This window comes from Balearica regulorum, chromosome 18 (assembly GCF_011004875.1).
Source record: "Balearica regulorum gibbericeps isolate bBalReg1 chromosome 18, bBalReg1.pri, whole genome shotgun sequence".
In the NCBI taxonomy this organism is placed as follows: domain Eukaryota; kingdom Metazoa; phylum Chordata; class Aves; order Gruiformes; family Gruidae; genus Balearica; species Balearica regulorum.
The window spans coordinates 8768575-8790538 of record NC_046201.1 but is presented as its reverse complement, the minus strand read 5'-3'; the positions used below and the strand labels follow the sequence as shown (position 1 = coordinate 8790538).

Here is a 21964-nt window from a genome sequence, read left to right as displayed (position 1 = left end):
TGTTGAAACACAATTTGATCACCTGGATCACTCCGCTCCGAGTCAAGCCAGGTTAATAAAACTGGTGACCAAGGGTTTGCAGGTATGAGTGTGACTTGATTTGGCCTGCGGGAAAACCCTGTTAATGTTGGTGACCACCAAGCCTGTCTTGATTTTGGCATTTTGGGTGCAGTTAGCAGAGCGGGCAGGTTAGAACAGGTATCTGTGACTGAGCTTATGTCACCCAGAGGCCCTGGCACGAGACCAGGCAGTCTTAAGAGACCGTTTTTGTTGACTTTCGAGACCAATGGTGCACTTCAAAGTTTGTAGCAGATAAACTTGCACCTGGGGTATGTACAGCGAATGGCCTTTTTAGTGAAGTGTGCACTAGTTAATTATGTGTAAATGGAACTGCAGTCTTCTGGTTTACTTGAAGTTGTAAGGCCAGACCTTGTCAAATGCTGATATTAAGAGAAGTGAGAGGCTGGCTGAATACAGTGTTCTACAGAGAACAGTAAACAACTGAAGGAACTGGCCTTCTAGAAAAACTGTCTTACAAGTCTGCTGCAATCCCTAGGCAATAAATTGTTTTACAGGATAACACAGAACCCAAAGACTAACCACATGACAAGACAGGAAATTCATTTTTTCCTGGGTAGATTAGATAGCAAACCATGTGAAATTCCACAAAGAAAATGCCACCTACTTATCTTGAAAGAGAAGGAGACAATGTGTGTTTTGTAGATGTGAGTTAAAATGATGTTTTGTAGATGTGAGATAAAGCTAATTCTCAAATCAAGTTGTGTTTTAGGGAGGACTGGAACTTCCATCCATGACACAGTGTAGTTGTTTTAATGTGTTTGTGGGGCACTTGACATAACCAAGTATTTTTAGTAGATAGACCTCCTGAAGAACAGTGAAATACTTTGGCAGTGGCAAAACAAATAGCCCACCTTAGCCTTGTGAGCTGCCGGAGCATTGTAGCTTCAGCCATCTGGGTTCTGAGCACGTGTTGGTGGAGCCAGAAAGCTGAAAACAAAGAGACATCCATGTAGCTCTGGGCAAAAGCAGGACTGTTGGTTAAATTCTGTGTGATTAACTGCCTTTTACCGCTCTGTCTCCTTTCTGTTTATTTCAGAAACCTTCTGTCTGGAAAAGTGTGTGGTCCTGTAGCATGGCTCACATTCCTCTTAGCAATGACCGCCTTTCAGTATCAGCTGAAGAAAAGGTAATTGACAAGTGCTTTAGGGTAAATTATCTAAAGTTTATAAACCCAAGCGCTTGTAATTTGCTCTTGGATTCTCAGAGCGCTTTACCATATGGTTTCACAGAATAGCACCTGTAGTTAAAGAACCGGAAGAGTCATTATCCACAGCCCTTATTTTTCTAAGGAACTCACAGCGTCCTCTTGATTGTTTTGTGCATTGTTAACCGGGCTTGTATTTACTTATGGTTGCAATATCAAGGGGTAAATACGAACTCAAACATTGACCAAGTTGAATGGTGGGGTGGAGCAAAGGGGGTACCCTAGATGGCAGTCAGTGGAGTGTGATGCAGTGGTGTAGATTGCCTAGGGAGGGGGAGGGGAAACTCAAGTGGTGAAAGATAGACAAGCCCCAGCTGACACCTGCTTGGAGTCATGGAGTTGGTTTAGATACCACTGAAGCTTGAAGCTGCATGAGATGACCTTTCAAGATGTCTCTTCCAGCCTTTGTTGCTGTGGCTCTGCAGTGTAGCTCATTCTAGATGAATGGGTAGTGTCTCAGTGAGTGCAAAATGCCCACTACAAATAGGAGAGAGCTGTAAGGGCAGGCTAGTGGAGATTAGCACAAGGGCTGGACACCACCTGAATTTGTCATCATCCTGTTAACAACACAACTTAGACTATTCTGTTGTAGGCCTGATCATTCTCATTTGATAACTAAAAATGTGGACGCAAGGCTTGAGGTGCAAGCTGCAGAGGTAGGAACAAACACACTCAGTGTATGTCCTGCCTGACTTCTCCATGCCATGCTTTTCACTAGAGTGACACCCAGCTTTAGGAAGTGCAGCTCATGGGACGAGATGAATAATGTCATTGCGCAGCGTTATTAGAAGCAGATTGGCTGATCCTTTCAGCCCTGGGTGAAACTGCAAGAGGAGTGTTCTTCCCTGAGATCTAAGGCCTGTGAGACACACCCTGATTGAAGAGATGCTAAGCAGCTCCCAGGGAATCAGGAGAGAATGGCATGCCCTTCCTGAGCACAAGGATCTTGCATTGCCACTAGAATAGCACAGTGTGCTGCTCTCCTGCCCACCAATTACTTTGCCTGGGGTTTTCCCAGTATGAGGTTGATAGATGTTGTGCAACTGGGGTGGCAAAGAATCACTTTCTCTCCATGGCTGGCAAAAGCCTCTGCCAAGTTAATAGGAAGAGGATGGAGATAGTGTGCAGGACCCTCTGGGTATCTAAATAAAGCAGGAGAACTGTTAAATAGAAGACAGCAGACAAAAGCGGGAGAAGAGAAGCATGTGATTTCCAGCAGTAAATCCATCTTGCTTCTCACAGGACCCTGTGGCTGTGCTGCTCTTGCAGCTAAAAATGTGACTGCACTTCTCCAACGCATCCATCAGTCAGGAACAGAGAGGAACACACTGTGAGGCCGCTTTTTTCCGAGTGTAATTCAGGGACATGATGATTTATACCATTCAAGAAGCAGGCTTACATCTTGCATTCTTGTAGCACTTTTCACCCCAAAGGATGCCAAATGGCACATTTGTCCTGCCAGATGTCAAGAGGGATCGTTTCTGATGTTAAATCAGTGGGAAGATTATGGGAAAGACCTTTAGCAAGAATTATTTCACTTCTGGCACTAAAATTAATAGACCCTCACACAGATGTGATTCTGTAATTCATATCTGTGCAGGGCCTGTTTTTAGCAGCCAGATGTGAAGTGCTGAGATAATATGCCTGCATTTTTTGCCAGGGATACAGAGAGGGATTTGGGCTTTGTGATTCTTGTGTTTCTCTCTTGTGCAGTGGAGAGTCCTGGAACGCTGCTACTCCTGGCAGCTGTCAGGGACAGGAGCTGGAGAGGTTGCTTTTTCTGATGGGGGGGCAGCTAGCTATGAGTTTAATAAATTACCTCTACCTGTCTGCAGTACTGCCTTACTCCTTGGGGAAACATCTCTGAGACGTTCCTAGTCAAGGAACAGAATTTTTTCATCCTTTCCATCAAATAGATTTTAAAGGGAAAAAACCCACAACCCAAATTAGCCCTGAAGTGCTGTCAGTTTCGTGTCTCTGTCTGTCAGCTCTCGGGTGATATGCTGGGCTTCCTGCTGCGATGGCACAGACAAAAGGCTGTTGAGGGAGGCATTTGGATAAAGGAGCCCTGGTTCTTTCCAGCCTGTGTAACACCAGCTGACATTTCCAGCCATTGTTGCTGGGAGTATATTTTTCTGTTGTGGTTTTTTTTTTTAATTCTCTCAAATGAAGTGGCTCATCAGTCTTCTCAGCTTTGTGTATCTGAGGAAGGAATGCCGGGACCAGAGCCATTTCATGGTTGCAGCTGAAGTGGGATGAGGTGAACGGTGAAGAGCTCAAGAAGCAGAAAAGCAGTGTAATGGAAGTCTTGGTTTGCTTCACTCAATGCAGAGAGGTTAACAGCTATAGCCGTGGCCATAGGGAACGTGCTCAATAGCTGGGTAGTCATTGTGCTTGCAGAAGGAACTGCAAACTCCAGTTACAGTGACCAGAGGCTGCAATATGGGCAAATTCAGAGCATTTATATCCCATGTCCCAGTGATTGCTCCAGGCAAGGACTTTCCCTGGTGCGTGGGAGCTGGCTGGAGAAGCCTGCCTATGTTCCCGTTACCATGTGGGAGAGGGGGAAATATTCCAGCTTGGACCCGCATCATCTGCTGTTACAACATAGATTCAAGGCAGCTTCTTTATTGGGGCATTAGCTGGGTGGAGCTGCATACCAAGCAGACAAAACAGCACTAATAAAAAAAACCCAAAACAAACCCAAGTTTTCCATTCTCTGCAACTCTGTGTGGACACTGAGGAGGTGCTTGCTAGTGTTCCACCATGAAAGCCACTGTCTCTTTCTCTTCTGGGGTATTTCAGCCCATGGAGAACACAGACCAGTTGGTTTACTAAGCTGTCCCCCACCTCCTGGTGGAGTTCTCTGAGGCTTTGCTATGGGACTAAATTGTGGGTATTCTTGCAAGTGCAGCGGTAGAAGAGGTGGGGGATTTGCCTTGATAAATGCTGTTGTCTCTGGGTGTTTGGTGTCTTTGAGAGAACACAGAAGAGAAGGGACTTGCTGGAAAATGGCTAGTGAATGTGGAATTAAGGCACACTTGGGAGTTGTTGGGCTATCAGTTTTGTTTGGTGAAAGCAAGACAAATAGCTGTGATTACAGCATTTGCTCTTGTAATTTCTTTCCCTCCTGGATCCCCAGCCTGAAGGCATGTGCTTCTGAAGATGGCTACTGAACTGAGAGGGGAAAGCAAGAATCTAACATTTCCAAGCCAAGCCTTTGCTAGCTTAGCCTTTGCTAACCCACAGGCATGACCACTGAGCAGTAGCGTGCTGCAGGCGATGTCATTTTTTTTTTCTTCCAGTTATAACCCACTCAGTTCTTAGATCATCAAGTAATATTGTGAACAAGTCCAAACATCCCCAGTTTCATTAGCAGGTCCTTATTCCAGTGGCTTCCAGTCAAGTACTGGTTTTGGTATGTTGTGGACATCATGGAAAGACAAGTTTGTCCTACAGTGAAGCTTGATCAATTAATTCGTAGAACAGCTCTGTTCCTAAAGCATCTTGTGATGCTCTCCTACCTAGCCCAGAGCCATGGGAAAGTAGAAAGCACACAGGGCACAGGCAAGTAAACAAGATTTGATACACAGCCCTCTGGAGAATGTGCACACAGATAAATTGTTGGCATAGTTCAGCCTCTAACTGACACCCACAACACACACACACAGCTTAAGATCTAATGGAGATAAAGTTTGTTTATGGAAAAAAAAAAACAACAAAACAAACAGAAAGGCAAATCTGCCTTTTATATGTCCAGGATGTAACTAAGGCTATTAAGTAGATGTGGAATTAAATGGACTGTTGGAAATGGAAAAGGGCTAACAGATAATCTTCATCACTTGATGGTCCCAGGTAGAGTTTGCTTTAAAAAAAAAGTCTTGTTTTCACAGCACTAAAGAACAGAACTTCTGGTGTGGGCATTGACGTTGGTAGTAGGACATGCTGAACATGGAGCAGCAGTGCTGGGCTCAGAGTCTCTGCACCATGAGAGAAGCAGCATCTCCTGGGACTGCCAGGGAAACATGCAAAACCTCTTGTTTGAAAAAGGAGGCTGGCATCTGGCCTGTGGCCCTTGAGAGGGTGCCAACCCCCATGTTAGGTGCAGTCTTCACTTGTTTCCCTGTCTGTGGGCTGGGAGCCCGGGGTATCCCAGGAATCATACTTCTTACAGAGCTTTATTAGGGAGCAGTTCTGCTCTTGGCCTCAGTTTTCACCAGGCCATCCCTGAGGAGTTACAGTACATCCCCATTTCCCAGTCTGACCTCATGTTTGAGCTAACCAGGCCGGCTGCCTGAGCTCTGACAGACTGATTTCAGCAGTGGGGTTGGAGGATGATAAAATAATACTCCAAGGAAGTGAAAGGCAGTATTCTGATAGGGGTTTTTTTAGGTTTTCTTGTCTTACACCAAGAAGATGAAAAGCTGTGTGTTTTGCATAGCCTGCTTTTGGCTTGTGTGCCTGCCAGAGATTTGGATATTCCCCCAAGCACAGTCTTTGCTGAACATAGAGTACTACAGACATGTTCTCCACAATTGCCAGCACAGTTCCTTAAAAGCAAAGAAAGCTGTCTTTTTCTGGTTGTAGGAATCTTGCTATCCCTTGTGGCTCTTGGTTTCGCAGTAATGTTACATGGAGGAGGTTGAAGGAAAACGTTTGCTACCTTCAGAGTTTCCCTTTGGGACCCTATTAACAAAAAAAGCCTTGTCTCACACAAGCAGCTTCTTCCAAGCAGTATGCCTTAAGGTGCGTAGGGCTTGAAAGAGGAAGGCTGAAGTGAAGCCATTGCTCTGTATGCTGCATGTCAGTGCTCCAGGACTGATACTTGTTCCTGTAAGAATGTCCTGTTGGAGATCTTGTGGGCACAGAGTTGCTAGTTTTCTGCTGCACACCCAGATCTGTACCCCACCTTTCTAGAATTGTGTGGAGCTAGTGAGGGCTGCCCGGGAATACAGCAATATCTTGGCTGATCCCTTTGTCAGCACCTGTAGTTGTTCGGCAGATTTCCTTTGATCCTAGGCTCAGTTTGAGCAATAGTGAAATATTTTGATGTAGATGGAGGCAGGATTGTACCCAGGACTAACAACCTCCCTTGTGTTTCTTCAGGGGCTTTTCAAACCTGTTATTGTTTCTTTTTTCTCTCCTAGGCCCTCTGATAATCAATGTCTTGCACTTAAATCCAGAGAGAGTAACTTGTCAGGAGGTATGAACAATAAAGAAATGCAGCTACTGCTGAGCCTTGTAGAGGGAATCCTTGCAGATTTTTGCTGTGATGGTGTGGAGGGGTACAACGTAGGTGTGAAATCTGTTGACTAGCTTTCCTATAACTTAAAGCAAACATCTTCAGTTCTCTGTGTATTCAGTAACAGTGTGAGTGTTAGCTGCTGAAATTTGTGATATTGTCAACAAAAGCTTTTTTGTATCTGAGCTTAATTTTTGATAAGAGCTGTGCAAAAGCAGCCTATGTTGTGAGAAGCAATATGGCCATCTCCCCCTGAACTGTCAGGGTTAATATTTAACAGCTCCCCATGAGTTAAAATAGCCCTTTGCTGTAGCATATAAAACTACATCTGTGGTACGGGTAAGTGTTTCTCTGGCTGTGCTGTTCATCTCTTCTAATCTTTCCCTGGGCTGGTGGGGAGATGTATTCTGGACTGCCAAAGCTTCAGCTCCCAGCAGACCACTGATTTTCATGACGAGGAGAGGATGAGATACGTCTCACGGAACTTGGGATGGGGAGAGAGATTGTCAGGTGCTACCTGTCAATGAGAAGCAACATATCCCAGGTTTGAACATACTCATGGCTCAAATCAAGTGTAGTGCAAACCCCTAGAGTTGCGACAGGGATTCCTGACCTTTGGAGCGTTTCGTGTGCGCATGGCATTAGAGAAGCTCTGTTTTAACTAACACTGTTGATGAGCAGAGCCTGGTTGTACTGTACAAAACCCGAATAAGCAGGGTCCCACTAAGGGCAGTAGTGTAGAAGGCAGTTGTCTGTCTGTCCGTGATGGCATGATTCACAGATACGAGAAACTTTGAATTTATTTTGGGTTATGTGGAATAAAAATTCAGGTGTATTAGATGCTCCCTTGAAACCAACTGAATTTCAAGGGGTAGTACTGTGGGGGGTCTCCAGGGTATTCTAGTTCTTTTAAATTCTACAACTAGCCACAGACTTAAATCCATCTAGGTCCTGTTTTAGTGCTGAACTCACATAGCTGTCATTTCCTGGCCACTTGGTGATCCATGTGAAACGATGGGATGGTTCAAAAGCCAAAAGTAAAAGACCAGTCCTAGTGTTGGTACTGGAGACAGCTTGACTGAGAGCTCAAAAAGAAGAGCAGCTGAAGAGTGTGTATTGTTGCTGTCTGTACAAGCAACTCAGAGCTGAAATGCCACACTTTTGATTCAGATTGGGAACCTGAGCTGCTGGCAGGCCTGTGTAACAAGTTTGTCAGCAGTAGCGGTTAGATTGTGATGGGGTTGGCACCTTTCAGACAAGTGAAATGCTGGATTGAAGTTTTTCCAGTTGCTCTAAAGGCAGGTCAGCTTTATTAGAGAGGGAAGGGACTGTCTGACTCTAAGCCCTGTCTTCTAATCTGCCTTTAAACACAAACTCCTCTGTTCTACGGTGGATTTGCAAGGAGTCTTACTTTGATTTGTTTCAAAACAATCACAAGGTTAAATGAATGCGTATCTAGCCATCAGCCTTTGGGGGCAGGAATTGCTTCTCAGTTGGATCTACAAGCAGTTACTGCATGAAGAATAAAGATCTGTTTATGGTTATGCCTAGAATCTTGCCTGAGCCCTTGGGCAGGTGGTGGTTTGAAAGCTGATTTCTTTGTAACTATGGCTACTTCCATAATTTAAATGTTCCCAGTGATGCTTCCACCAGATTAGAGGTAAAGGTTTTCCTTTTTACACAGGACTAACCTTGTTGAGGAAAGTATAGGGAACTTCCGTTGTGCGCAGTAAAAGGTGTTTCTTTCCCCACTCTGTGTTGCAATAAGCTTAGGGTGATAGATGGGAACAGTGCAAAGCTGCTGTCTTGTCTGAGAAACTGGATCCGTGTGCAGGGTGTCTGGGAGTGTGGGGAGAGAGGGTGTGCGTGTTCTTGGAGGGAAGTCCAGAGAGAAGACCAGCCCTTTCATTCAACACACCTTTGGAAAGCAGTGCCTAGCGAGCGCCTCTCGGCATCAGCAGCACAGCCTCCTGTCACTCTCGGGCATCTCACCATGTGGTTTTTCAGGAGAAGGCTTCCTAAAATTCCCAGAGCCCTCATTTGGCTTATTGTTTTAACACACTTTTGCATCTTCATTGCTAATTTCAGCTCCTTGTTTGGCTTGTTGAAGACAAGAATTCTTGGGTAAGAGACCTGCTTCCTTGTGATATGCACTGTCTGGATAAAGTGCTTGTGCTCTCTTTCTTTCTCTCTGTGTCTTTTTACCCTGAAACGTGCACTTCTGATCTGAGTTAGATGACTGCTTTGCTTTAGCAGACCACAATCAGAGCACGGTGCTGGAAGATCCACAGTCAAATCCTTGCTTCTGCTTGATTGCTGCTTTCCAGTGTTTCCTTGTGTAGCAGCAGCAGCTTTTGCTTTACTAATGCTACCTGTTTTCATACGTTGGCACCACGTAGTATTGGCTTTTCCTCTGGCTCCCAGAAGGATCTCATTCAGCCCTAGTCTGCTAGACATTGAATTTGGTGGGATACCTTTGAATTTATAGTGAGTTCAGCATCTGATTCCTAATACAAATATGCTGCATACTTACATTGGGAGACCAAGGTCATGCAGATGTGATCTATATATAGTTCTTTTTTATGTAAGTGCTAAAGTAAATCCTGTAAGAATGGCTGTGGAGGGAATTGCAGTATAGAATGCAGTAAAATGTCTCCATCATTGTTGGCAGGAAGCACTGTTCCTTGCATGAGCACAGCAGATACCTGAGCCTTTCCTACTACGAGCATGGCTCACTACGTGTTGGTGCCCGTGCTGTGTATAGGAAGCACCGCTCCCCAGCCTCCAAACCAGCCCTCATGTGGTCCCAGCTCTCCTGATGAGCTTCTCTGGCTTGTCTTGGTGGGGTTAGTTTTCAGCTGGACCTTTCAGGGCTGATGCTGTGGGGGCAGGCAGGAGGGGTGAGGCTGGGAACACCTACATCTCTTCTGGAGGTGGCATGAGTTTCGCTCCAGTGACTTGAGACCACACCTTGAGGACAGCTATCAATTTGGAGAGGTCAGAGGCAGGGGGGGGAAGGAGAGAAGGAGGAGGTGTAGAGAAGTGAAGTGAGTTGTCCTTGATCGCAGAGCTGGGAGAAGAACTGGCTCTCCCTGCCCAGCTGCTTGAAGCCATTTCATTCTGCTGTAGTTTCAGATAATGGAAATGTCCGTATTTTTGCAACTTAAGTAAAACACAACTAGGCACGAGCTTTATGTGGTTATCTGTGTGTCAGTTCTATTTCTGTACCTTTATTTGCAACGTAAAGTACACAAAGCAGCATTTTCATGGCTTTATCTTCTATTTGTCCTAGGGCTTTGTAAATGGAAAGGAAAATGACAGTAAATATCATTGAGCTTCTGCAGTTGTTTGCCAGCTCCAGCCACAAGCAGATAGGAATGAATGTTTGGGACAAAACCCCACCACATCTGCCTTGATTTTTTTTTTTGCTGGGTTTCAGCCCGGTCTTGTTGCAGGTGGCTCTTCTGCTGTTGGCAGCTGTATCCTCCTGTGATATCCTTGTACCTGCCTATGCCTCTAAATCGGGAAACAGGGAAGCTGCAATATTATAGGTGATTGCTGCAAATGCTGAGATTTTTACATTTTTAAGCTTCAGAGTGTATTTTAAGAGCTTCAAAGTGCCTGTCTTAAGACATGTACCTGGCAAGTGTCGTGTGATGCCATAGCATTAGCTGGCTAAGGGGGAGGAAGAGAGGAAGAAGATCCTTGTAGTCCTAAATGCCCAAGTGATGTATGGTAAAGGAGTGAATTCCACTTCTTACTAGACTTCCCTTACTGAATTCTAGGAGATCTTCACGCTCCGTTGCTGCAGCACTTGGCTCTGCTGGCAAGGAAGGTAGAGCACCAGATGGCTGCCTTCATGGTGTGTGTGTGCCATGTCCTGAACTTGGGAACTCCCAAACAGTCCTGCAGTGCTCTGGGGACATTGCCAGGGATCCTGCCCAGTGCAAGGCAGAGCTATTCTCTGCTGGTTTGCAGTTCTGCCAGTGTGGATGTTTCATGAGCCAAGTGCCAAAGAGGAGCATGTAGCCTCTGGGATTTGCTCAGTGGGGAGATAAGCGGTATTCAGGCCAGAATGGCGTGGGAAGTTGAATAACGCTTTGGTGAAGTTGAAAATGAATTCATACAGCATCCTGCAGAAACTCAGTGGCAGTTGCCAAGGCAAGTCATAGAATCATGGAATGGTTTGGGTTGGAAGGGACCTTAAAGATCATCTAGTTCCAACCCCCCTGCTGCGGCAGGGACACCCTCCACTAGACCATGTTGCCCAAAGCCTCATCCAACCTGGTCTTCAGCACTTCCAGGGATGGGGCATCCACAACCTCTCTGGGCAACCTGTGCCAGTGCCTCACCGCTCTAACAGTAAAGAACTTCTTTCTAACATCTAACCTAAATCGACCCTCCTTCAGCTTAAACCCCTTACCCCTTGTCCTGTCACGACACTCCCTGATAAACAGTCCCTCACCATCTTTCCTGTAGGCCCCTTCAGGTACTGGTCAGCCACAATTAGATCTCCCCAGAGCCTTCTTTTCTCCAGGCTGAACAATCCCAACTCTCTCAGCCTGTCCTCATAGGAGAGGTGCTCCAGCCCTCTGATCAGCTTTGTGGCCTCCTCTGGACTCTCTCCAACAGCTCGATGTCTCTCCTGTACTGGGGCCCCCAGAGCTGGACGCAGTACTCCAGGTGGGGTCTCACAAGAGCAGAGTAGAGGGTCCTCTGAGTATGGTCGTATGCAGTGATTGCTCTGAAGCACAGAACGGAGCTCAGAGTCAAGAGCGCTAGAAATGGGCTGGAAGGTGTTCAGTGTTAAGTGGAAAGTGTGTGTGATGTGTCTGCTTTTCCTTTGATTGCATTCAGGCAACTGAACACTTTCCAACATGCCCCAGATTTGCTACGAGTGAACACCCAAGAGCAACAGGGTTTAAACTATTCTGATAACGGGAACTCAAGGAGCTTTTTCAAGGTGACTTTGGGGAGTGACATCACAAGGCTTGAACAAGCTATGGTTGAGAGGACACCAAGATGGGAAGGAAAGGAGGAGCAGAAGAAAATGATGAAACCGGTTGCGAGGGTGGAGGAAGCCAAAGAGAATCTGACTGTGAAACTATCCCCACGGTTGGAGAGAATCAAGAAGACAACAGTGAAAACAGTCGCTAGGGTACAGGGGAATAAGGAGAAAACAACAACGAGACCAGCCCCAGAGGGGAAAGAAGCCAAGGAAAAGAGAGTAGTGACACCACTTTCCAGGGTGGAGGGAGCCAAGGAGAAGGCAGCAGTGAAACCATCCTCTGGGGTGAAGGGAGCTCCTGAAAACAACATATCCAAAGACCAAACAAAGCCAAAATTGCCTCCTGCATCAGTGAAAACTGTAAAACCTGTTCCAAAGGCTGCTGCAATGACAGAAAAGAAGAAACTGAGGGCTGCTGACTTCAAGTCTGAGCCGCGGTGGGATTTTGAGGACAAGTACCTGCTGGACAAGTCATCTCCACCATCGGTAGGTATGATGGCCATATGCGTTCACCAAGAATGATGGGTCCCTGTTGACCTCCTTGTCTGCTGTCCCCTGAGCACGCATGCCTTTGGCAGTCGAGGATAATCTCCAAGCTGGTAGTTCAACTCACTGGTATAATCAGATGCTGCTGGGATGCAGAGAGGGAGATCTGTATGTTTGACTCCATTAGCCTGGCCAGTCCTCCACCGTGCTCCAGTATGGGAACTTAGTGCAGTTGCATGTGTTTCCATGGGTTCTTTTGAAAGTCACCCCAAGCAGCCCTTTCTGGAGCTCAGGTGCATCAGAAACTGGGGAAAATATCTCTCCTCCTAGATGTGCTACAAGATGGTCCCACTCTTAGGGTCCTTGATATATTGCATAGGGAACTTAGGTGCACAATGCAGCGTAGGTGTTCCCTGTGACGTGGCACCCTAAGGTAAGTTGAGTCACACCTAGTCTTGTGATGCCTATGGGCAGGTGTTAGGTGTCTGACACTAAATGGTAGTCTTCGTACAGGCATCCCATTTCTCCCCCGATCTCTTGGGAAACTGCACATCTGCCTTCCTATGAAGACTCAGGTTTACAATCCCCAGATTTGCTTTAATCTTTGTTTTGTGTGGCCCAGCTAAAGAAAACAAGCAGGGTTATGGTGAGGGAACAGGAATAGGAATGCCTCCATGCGCCTGTTCACCCAAAGCTTTGGCAGCAGTGACGCTTGTGCTGTGCTAGGCACTGAGGAATGACGCTGGCAGTGATGGTAAGGAAGGTCTCAGTGTACAAGAACAGAGGCTGTCAGTTGCTTGTATTAAAGTCAAAATAAGGTCAAAGAACAAGGGTTCGGTGAGGATTGATGAGCGTATACCTGCCTGCTTTGGAGGCGGTAGGGTGGGGACTGTTCCCATCTTTAAGGTTTTCTGTCAATATTGGCGAAAATTCAACTATGTGTATGTGTGTCTAAATTAATGGTTAAAAAGTAACCTTTTTTTACTGTTCTTGTGGTTTATTATCAACAAGAGGAGAGTCTTTCCCAGCTGTTGCCAATTCACCTTTTCCACCCCGTATGTAGACACACGTAGTGAGCTGGCAGATTCTTTACGCATTCAGAGCTCCACAACTCAGATGGTCCCAGCATGTTGGCTTGCTGTCTAGGATTTTCTTGCTATGCATTGAACCATCATCACAGCAGAGCAAATAATTCCTAACAGATCTGGCCTTCCACAAGTCTTGCTTTGTTCCTTTTTGTTAAATAGGAACAACTGTAGGCCTGGTCAGCACAGATAAAGTATTTTGGTAAAGGTGAAGATGAGAATCTCAAATGATACAGTTGTACCTGTCAAGGCAGTAGCACTTGCATGGCTACACAGTTTTCTTACTTGTTTGGAGTGTTGTTCTGTAGGCTAGTTCTTGTGATCACCTCTGCCTGTGTAGGTTTCATTACTGATGTGATCTTCCGAAACGGTAAGTTTGGTGCCCACCATCAGGTTTGTTTTGACAGCCATGGAATTGAAAGCCTCTTTTTCTTTTCTGTTTGGCACTGAACTCTTGTTCAGACCATGTTTTTGACCTTTTCTTTGTAGCTGTGAGGGTCTGGAACTAATTGAAACTGGAATTTGAGCATCTCATAATTACTTGGGTCCAGGAACAGGGCCTTTAGGAAAGTTGTGAACTATAGCAAAGTTCTCAGCAAGCGGATGAGGCAGATTGTGGTGCACAATACTGTCTCTGTGCCCCATCTTATGCTGGTAACTCTTTGTAAAGCTTACCCAGAGCAGTTTTCCCCAGCACCCCTGTTGCTGGGAGGCTTGGACAGGCAGGTAACCCTCTCTGGAGTGAGGAAGGTCTTTATACATGGGTGTAAGTAGCCTTTACACACTGCTCATGTGCTCAGGCAGGAGGGAGGGTGTAGGCAGGTGAGCAGAGGATGGAAGCGCCTGTTGTAGCTTGGTGGTTTTAGATGAGCTGTTTGCCTATTTAAAGTCTCAGTGTCGCATGTCACATTCCCATGTGACATTAGGGGGAATGCAGATGTTGCTCTAGGGGACTGTCAGGGCTGGAGGTGCCATGTCATTCTGCTCAGACCTCTCCCAGTGGAGCAGGGGCTACTCTTGAAAAATTTAATCTCATTCCCCGACCCCAGGGTGCCCTGGGAGATGTGTCAAGAGCAGAGGTAGATAACCGGGCCGATGAAGACCCTGGGATGAGTTTTATTGCTTGGATATTTTATTTTTGAGTTCTCTCTCCTTGGCAATATTCTGATGTTGATCCCCGTTGTCCCTTTTGGCAGTGCAAGCCATTCTTTTGCTGGTGGGATGTGCTCTTCAGCATGGCATTGAGCTGCTTGAGAGGAGCAGCTGGCCCCAAAGATATCAGAAGATCTCTGCCTATTAAATGTGGAACTTGGCTGTTAAATGCCTGAACTCATGCGCTGGCCCAGCCTTACTGAGTCACAGCAGAAGGGCCTGGCGCATGATCCAGTTTGTGGTGCAGGATGTGCATCCTTCTTCCTGGGCTCATCATGGTCTTGAGGCACCCAGAATAAAAATGGGAGTGGGCAAGTTACGTGGCTAAGAGTGCTGCGTGTGCCATATGGGACAGTACCTCACCCCTCCTGCCCAGTGTTACTGCCTGTAGGCACAGTGGGTTAGGTCACCAGGATCCTGCTCATCAACTGTCACATGCATCTTCTCATCCTGTGAGCTGCAGAGTGTGTGCGGCCATCTCAGAAGTGCAGAGCAGGAGCTGGCAGAGAAACATGAGACAAGAGTTCACAGCAGGAATCTGATAACGTCCTCCAGTGTAACTGAGGCTGCAGAGCATCTGGGTGTGCAGAGCAGCTGAGACAGTGGGGAAAACCCTTCCTCAATAGGGCAAAGAGGAGAAAATGTGCACAGAAGGGTCTTTAGTGAATATGTGGATCCTGACATCGCATGTTGGGTCTCACTCCCAAACCTGATCTCTAATTCTGCAGAGAGAGGGAGTGACTAGAAGCACACCCTCCTCCTTCGTTTCCTACATGATCAGACTTTTTCCTAGTTCCTCTGATATTGATCCAGTCTAGCTGTGGCGCACAAGAAGTAGCAAGCCTTGGACAGTACAGAGTACAGCTTGAGCAGGAAGGGAATGTCCCTGTCTCTGGACGTGAAATGTGCCGCGAATGAAACGATGCCAACATGAAACCCTCTGCAATGTTCTTCTCGTTGTACTCCTGTTGTGACAGGCAGAATGAGGGCTGTCTCCTCAAGCTACGACCAGATGTCATCCTCACCCATAGCAGAGCATCCAGCTCAGCTGTGGAGCACACAGCAAGGCTTTGGCAATGCAGTCTGGTCATTGCTGGGCATGCAGGTCCACTTGGTCTCCTGTTTTGTCTTTCAGTAGGTATTTGGGGAAGATACCTTAAGAAAGTAGAGCCCAAATTAACTCAGAAAATCCAGCACAGTGGAGTTGCCATCTGCACGCACAGCCTAACTCTTGCTTGCTGCAGTGTGACCCCTCTTGTTAGAGAGGGTAAGTTTGCTTGGATTCCCTTCTCAGCCACACACTTTGCTGTGATTAATTTATGACATTGAACAAGTTGTTGGCTTGATTTTTCTTATCTTTAAAGGGAGTGATAATGGTGATCTGATTCCATGCGTTCCTCTGTGTTTGTTCATATGAACTCTGAGGCCAGGACCTTCTGAGGTGCATTGCCAACAGGTTGCTGGCCTTGCTTGATATGTTTAGGTTAGACCGATGACAGATACTAATTTGCTTCAGTTAATGAGGCCTAAAGCCAGGAAAACAAATGAGCGTTGCAGGCCTGTTATTCTGAAGAGGAAAGTCTCAGAGACCTGAAGTCACCCTGGCTTCCTTGTAGGTGACTTTCCACCAACTAGTTATTGATGTAGCGCTGAAATTATGCCTTATGTTCATGGGGACGCTGAGGGGAATGGATGATGTACTGCTGGAGTTTCTACACTTCTTTCAGATACTCTCACACACAGGCACGCAAGCACTGGCACTCAGGTTTATCAGCTCCCTGCTAATCAGCCCTTATTGTTTTCTTTTTGTTTTTCAAGACCTGCTCTGAATCAGTGAAAGCCAAAGCTGCCAAGTCTGACTGGCTGCGAGATCTTTTCCTGCCCAACATCATGCTCTTCACAGACAAGAGATACTTCAATGATAGCGAGTGGAACCGCCTGGAACATTTTGCACCTCCGTATGGCTTCATGGAGCTGAATCGTTCACGTGAGTCCCTCAGGGCGTGTCCGGATGGGACGGTCAAACTACGGACAGGAACCTTATGCCAAGTAGCTGGAGATTTACAGCATCTCCCTGTCAAAGGCATCAGGCTAAGTAGATCTCATGGTGGAAACTGTGGTGGTTTCCCTGTGTCCATCCCGAAGGCTCTTGATGCTAACTCTCCACCATGTTTGCTTCACAGTGGTGGAGGAGGTCATGTCCCTGCTGCCCCCGAATCCTCACCAGCAGCTGCTCTTGGCCAACAGCAACAGCAGCACGCCGACATGCATCAGCTGTGCTGTTGTGGGGAATGGAGGAATATTGAATAACTCTGGGATGGGCCAGGAGATTGACTCCCATGACTACGTCTTCCGGTAAGGCAGGCTTCCTTCTTAGAAGATACACAGCTAACCTATTCTGGCTAGCAGATAATTGCTGCTGGGTCACTTCACCTCTTCTAGTATTGCACTGATTTCCAAGTGCCAAAATGGCTGGTGGCACAAGGAGATGAAAAACGAAAAAGGATTTGGAAAGTTCCTAAATGCCCCGGAAGAGCCTGAGTTCACAGATGAGTCATCTCCAAAGCAAGGGGAAGTGGTTGTCCTGTAGATCAAGAGGCATAGCTCAAAATGGGCCTAATCTTCCCTTCCTCCAAACTAACACTGTCTTTTCCTGTTATAAACATGGATGTGAGGGTTTTCAATGGTCATCGGCTAACTCTGCTCCTCTGCTTGATTTCCTTGGCCAGGGTGAGCGGAGCTGTAATCAAAGGTTATGAAAAAGATGTGGGAACAAAAACCTCCTTTTATGGATTCACAGCCTACTCCCTAGTGTCCTCTCTCCAGATCTTGGGGCACAGAGGGTTCAGCAACATCCCACGGGGAAAAGTAAGTCACGCCCATGCTGTATGCATGCACAGCTTTGACGGGATGCTGGTAGTCTGTGGCCTTGTCCTGATCTTGCCGTGCATGCGGAGCAAAGGGGCTGAGCTAACACTGTTGCATTACCCCTAGTGAGGGAACCTGCGTTGGCTTGGCTCCGCTCAGAGTAAGTATTTGCAGTGACAAGCTGTGTCAGTCCTACCCCATCCCTTTGGTGTGTAGGAGTAGCTGCACATCAGATACTGTTCTGCTTCTGTGGGGTAGTTCAAAGCTGCAGACCAAAGATGTGTGTCCCAGATGTGAGCCTAGATGCCTGCTTGCTTTTTGTTTTTTAAAAGATGTGTCTCTCTTGTGCTGTTCATTAATGCTCACTTGTTTTCTTAGCATGTCAGGTACATTCACTTCCTGGAGGGAGCTAGAGACTATGAGTGGATGGAGGCTCTTCTGCTGAACAAGAACATCAGCAAAGGATTCTTGAGCGACTACGGGTAAAACAAACTGGCCCCAACTCTGCCTTGCCCTCTTCCTCTCCACAGCGAGTAGCCCTGCTTAAGTGCAGGCCAGGTTAAAGCCAGGTTAAAGCTTCCCTCCCATTGCAGATTTAGCTGGAGAAATATCTTCTTTCCTCCTCAGCTCTGAGCACTGCTGTAACCAATACACCTCCTTCCCAGAAGTAGCTATTTCGATGATGTGTGGTCAGAGCTTGGAGAAAGCTTTGTGGTCCTTTGGGATGAACATACACTGTTGTCTGGTCTGGTGTCTGTGTGTGGTGGCCTACTCATGGATGAATGCCTGGTTTCACCCGTTCTTTCCTATACACACACATGCTTTTGATACTCCTGTCTCCTGTTGTTGCCTCTCCTCCCTGATCTCTTCCTCTGCAATGCACACAGGTTTTGGAGGCTTTGTCATAATCTGGGAAATGTTGCAGAATAATGTAATGGTGTTTGTAGTTCTTCTGTTATCACCAAGTGCATCAGGGCTGATGCTTTCCAGCTATGATGCAATATAGGAGCTTGTCCTGAGTCTCCCCATTCCTGTCCTTAGGCATAGGCCCCGGGAGAGATTTGATCAAGATTTCACAATGGAGAAATACCTGGTGGTTCACCCTGATTTCCTCAGATACATGAAAAACAGGTGAGCTGTGGGTTATGTGCTCTAACGGGCTTATTTTTTCTGACCAGCACCATCTCTGTCTGTCCCTGGGCTCTCTCCTCCCAGCTCACTCCCTTGTAACTGCAGTTTAGCCACGCCACCAGGTTGGGGTAGGCTTCACCAGTGTGCAGTTAGTTAAAATGCTCTGCGGTGCTGCAGTGGGATGTTAGTGGTGGGTAGACGTCCAGCATCTGTGAGCTGGAGAAGTAACAGCCGTTGGACAGTCTGGCTTTCTGCATCCAAAAGAGGTCCTGGGCAAGTGGCAATGTTAGATGTGGGAGGAGTGTTGCTAAAGTGCCAGAATAGTTGTAGTTCAGGACCAACCTTTCATAGAATCCTAGAATAGTTTAGGTCTGAAAAGACCTTTAAGATCAAGTCCAACCATTAACTCAGCACTGCCAAGTCCACCACTAAACCGTCCCTAAGTAGCACATCTATGCATGTTTTAAATATCTCCAGGGATGGTGACTCCACCACTTCCCTGGACACCCTGTTCCAGTGCTTGACAACCCTTTCTGTGAATAAATTTTTCCTAATATCCAATCTAAACCTCCCCTGGCACAACTTGAGGCCTTTACCTCTCTAATCCTTTTCACAAGCCTGCTGGACACTGTAAGATCTGCCAGTCATGGGCCACACGTGACCAGGAGGTGTAGGAAGAGCTCCTGTTGTGCCCTGCTTTGGCTGCATTTACCCTTCGGTCTCCTTGAGAGCAGTTATGCCTTCTCTGAGACAAGGCAAATGCAGTGCCAGATGGCTTGCACCTCCCTGCTCGTTCTGCTGTCTCCCCACTGACTTGGGTCCTTTCCAAGGCCAAGAGGGCTCAAATGCTGTTTTTTCCTGGTGTGGACTTCTACCTTCCTAACAACTGCTGGCACAAAACACTGCAGCTCCTAGCAGGTTTTGAGACCTTCCTCTGCACCTTTTCTACATCTCATTTCACTGCTGAATGTGGATGGGGAGGAGAATATACCAGGGAGCTTCAAAGCCACTTCTGCGCTGCAAGGCAAAGGACAGCTGTAAGGGTGGGTTTTAACATAATAGATCCTTTATCCCCCCCCCTCTTTATCCCCATGGCCTCAAGACCTACCTCTTCCGTAAAGCTGGGGCAGAGCCGGGGTTAGGTTGCAATGCAGGTGATGGAACATTCTGTGCTGGCCTTGCGCTTTACTGAGCACACAGTGGTACCAAAACGTGTGGGCATACTCATGGCTTGTCTGAGATGCCCCATATGGCCATGAACTACTGCAAGGGGGGAAGATGCCACACGGGCCATAGAGGGATGAGGTGTGCCCAGCTTGAACCACCACACTCATCAACTGCTCTGTGCTTTCTTCTCTCCTGCTGCAGGTTTTTAAAATCTAAAACTCTGGAAAAGCCCTACTGGCAGCTGTACAGACCCACAACAGGGGCCTTCCTGCTGCTGACAGCCCTCCACCTCTGTGACCGGGTAAGGGCACGATGACTCTTGCACACAGCACTGTCTGGCAGGGGGGATGGATAACAGCAGAGCAGGAGTGGCTCCGACCCTGCCTACTACCTGCCTTGAGGGGCTTATGGGTTCTTGTCAGCTGTGGGGGAGCAGGTTGAAGACAAGAGAAACAGCTCCGAAATAGTGCACATAGAGGTTGTGAAGGGTGCTGTGGCCTGAGAACCTTCCTGCTTCCCAGGGAGGCAGTGGGAGGAGAGCAGGCTCTCTGGAGCCAGTGCTCACAGTCTGGTCCTTCTGGACCCCCATGCAGGGTCACTCAGAGGGGCCCTGACTGGCTTCCCTGTCCTGTGCTCCCTCCCCATTTGGGAACTGTCCTGTATTTCACTTAGCTCCCTCCGTCCTCAGTACCTTTCCCCAGTGAGCCCTCCATCTTCCCTAGGTGAGCGCCTATGGCTACATCACGGAGGGTCATGAGAAGTACTCAGATCACTACTATGACAAGGACTGGAAACGTCTGATTTTCTACACTAACCATGACTTCGACCTGGAGAAGCAGGTGTGGAAAAAGCTTCATGATGAGAACATCATGAAGCTTTACCAGAGATCGTGATTGTGTGGCAAGGGCCATTGCCTGGGAAATCTCAACACTACCTCACTGGGAACGGAAGAGGACCACCAGAGCCAAGGTTAGCTCTGGACTTCCAGGCACATTTCATCCTCACAAAGATATTTCCCTCCTTCAGCACCTCTGTTCTCTCACAATGTTTCTACAAATATGCAAATGCTACAAGACCAGGAGAAGAGCAGCAAGGAAATGCAGCACGCCAAGAAACAAGTCCCTTCTGTCTATGCTGCAAGACTGTTGCTGATGGTTGTAGGCACTGGTATTGGGAAAGAAGAATCCAGGATGGATCTGGGTAGCATATGGTCCAGTGTCCTGTATCTTCGTCCAGGTTTTCTCTCTTTGCAAGGAGATGCTCCTCAGGCTGGGGCTACTTCTGTTCTGGGTAGATCCTCTCTATTAGTGGTGCTCGTTCTTGGAGTTGGGTGTATTGTCTAAGCAAGGTCCCTCTGCAGCCAGTGGATGGAGGTGGACACACAGATCCTGTCTCAGGTTGACTTAATTCCTGGAGGTGCTGCTCTCACTCTCTGCAGATAAAAGGGATGAACTGGACACTTCCAGGTGACTAATTTGAGAGGGAATGTGTCTTGCTTCTGCTTCCCAGTGTGGCCACGACACCTCTGAAGGAGCACCACCATCAGCTCAAGGACAGGTAAATGCTTTCCATGGTGCAGCAGGCATGCTGGACTTGGTGCCTCTTGCTCTGGGGCTCCTCTGGCTGCAGAACACGTGAATGTAATGTCACGGTCCTGGTGTGCCGAGTCTCTGCTTAGCTGGGCTTTGGCATGCTTGGCTCCCAGCTATGCCAGGAGGGTTGTGCTTGCTCTCTTGCCAAGGGAGGTCCTCCAAGTCCAGGGATGGATGCTGTCTGTCCTCACTGCTGGCTGGCATGCCTGTCCCCCATCGTGCTGAGAGGGACCTGGTTGCAGCCAGCAAGCCTGCAGCATATTTGCCTTCTGAAAGGGGTTTTGCAAGCAAAATAAACGACACTACTTTGGCCAAGCTGATTTTTCATTGCGGCCTTGTGGGATCTGGTTATTTAGTGTGCGTCCAAAGCAGTTGCTTAAAGGCTGAGATAGTGGATGATGAAGCCAGGAAATGGTAGAACTGAGTGTTAATGAGAATACCTCCATCTGCAGGTGCTCTGCAGCTTGTGTGGACACACCTGAGCGTCCCCCACTTGTTCACCTTGCTATCTGATGGGGATCAGAGCTGGCCAAACACCTCCCTGAGGAAGTGGGTAAACACCTGGCGAGTTTGTCCTTATCCCAACAGCTGCTTTCCAAGTATCTCAGATGCTGGAGACAAATGCACAAAGGGCTGGCTGTTTCCCCCATAACGGCACACAGGTGAAAAGCCACTTCCCGTGTCCAGGCAGGTCCAGTGCATCTCCCCAGGCTCATCAGGCTCTGGACTGGTGCCCAGCTGCACACTCACTGGTCCCAGTGGACCTGCTCTGGCTGTGAGTGGTTTTTCTTCTGTGCAGCATTTCTGCTGGGGGCAGCAGCGTCTCCAGGGACCCCCTGGGCTCCAAGGGAGGCATTTCAGCATGGATTGTCAGCAGGGTTTGTCAGGCCTCATTTCTTTTGTCCCTTTTTTCCTTGTGCGGAGAGGCCAAGCAGTTTCTCATGTCTC

General features: G+C 47.5%; 1 protein-coding gene across 4 annotated transcripts in view; it reads left to right on the top strand.

The window, feature by feature from the left end:
* The window catches only part of ST6GALNAC1 (ST6 N-acetylgalactosaminide alpha-2,6-sialyltransferase 1), a 282118-nt gene extending 261605 nt beyond the window's left edge, over window positions 1-20513 (top strand). The window contains exons 2-11 of one of the 4 annotated variants that reach the window (XM_075770943.1): window positions 1118-1207; window positions 6433-6577; window positions 11385-12021; window positions 16077-16245; window positions 16442-16613; window positions 16988-17126; window positions 17505-17608; window positions 18168-18257; window positions 19626-19725; window positions 20147-20513. In XM_075770943.1, coding sequence (XP_075627058.1) covers window positions 6558-6577; window positions 11385-12021; window positions 16077-16245; window positions 16442-16613; window positions 16988-17126; window positions 17505-17608; window positions 18168-18257; window positions 19626-19725; window positions 20147-20317 — 1602 coding nt within the window. In that variant the 5' untranslated portion in view covers window positions 1118-1207; window positions 6433-6557 and the 3' untranslated portion in view covers window positions 20318-20513. Of the gene's footprint in view, window positions 1-1117; window positions 1208-6432; window positions 6578-8316; window positions 8652-11148; window positions 11211-11384; window positions 12022-16076; window positions 16246-16441; window positions 16614-16987; window positions 17127-17504; window positions 17609-18167; window positions 18258-19625; window positions 19726-20146 lie in introns of those variants that run through there. The other 3 variants (XM_010308982.2, XM_075770941.1, XM_075770942.1) reach the window with 3 other exon arrangements.
* The last annotated feature ends 1451 nt before the right edge of the window (window positions 20514-21964 follow it).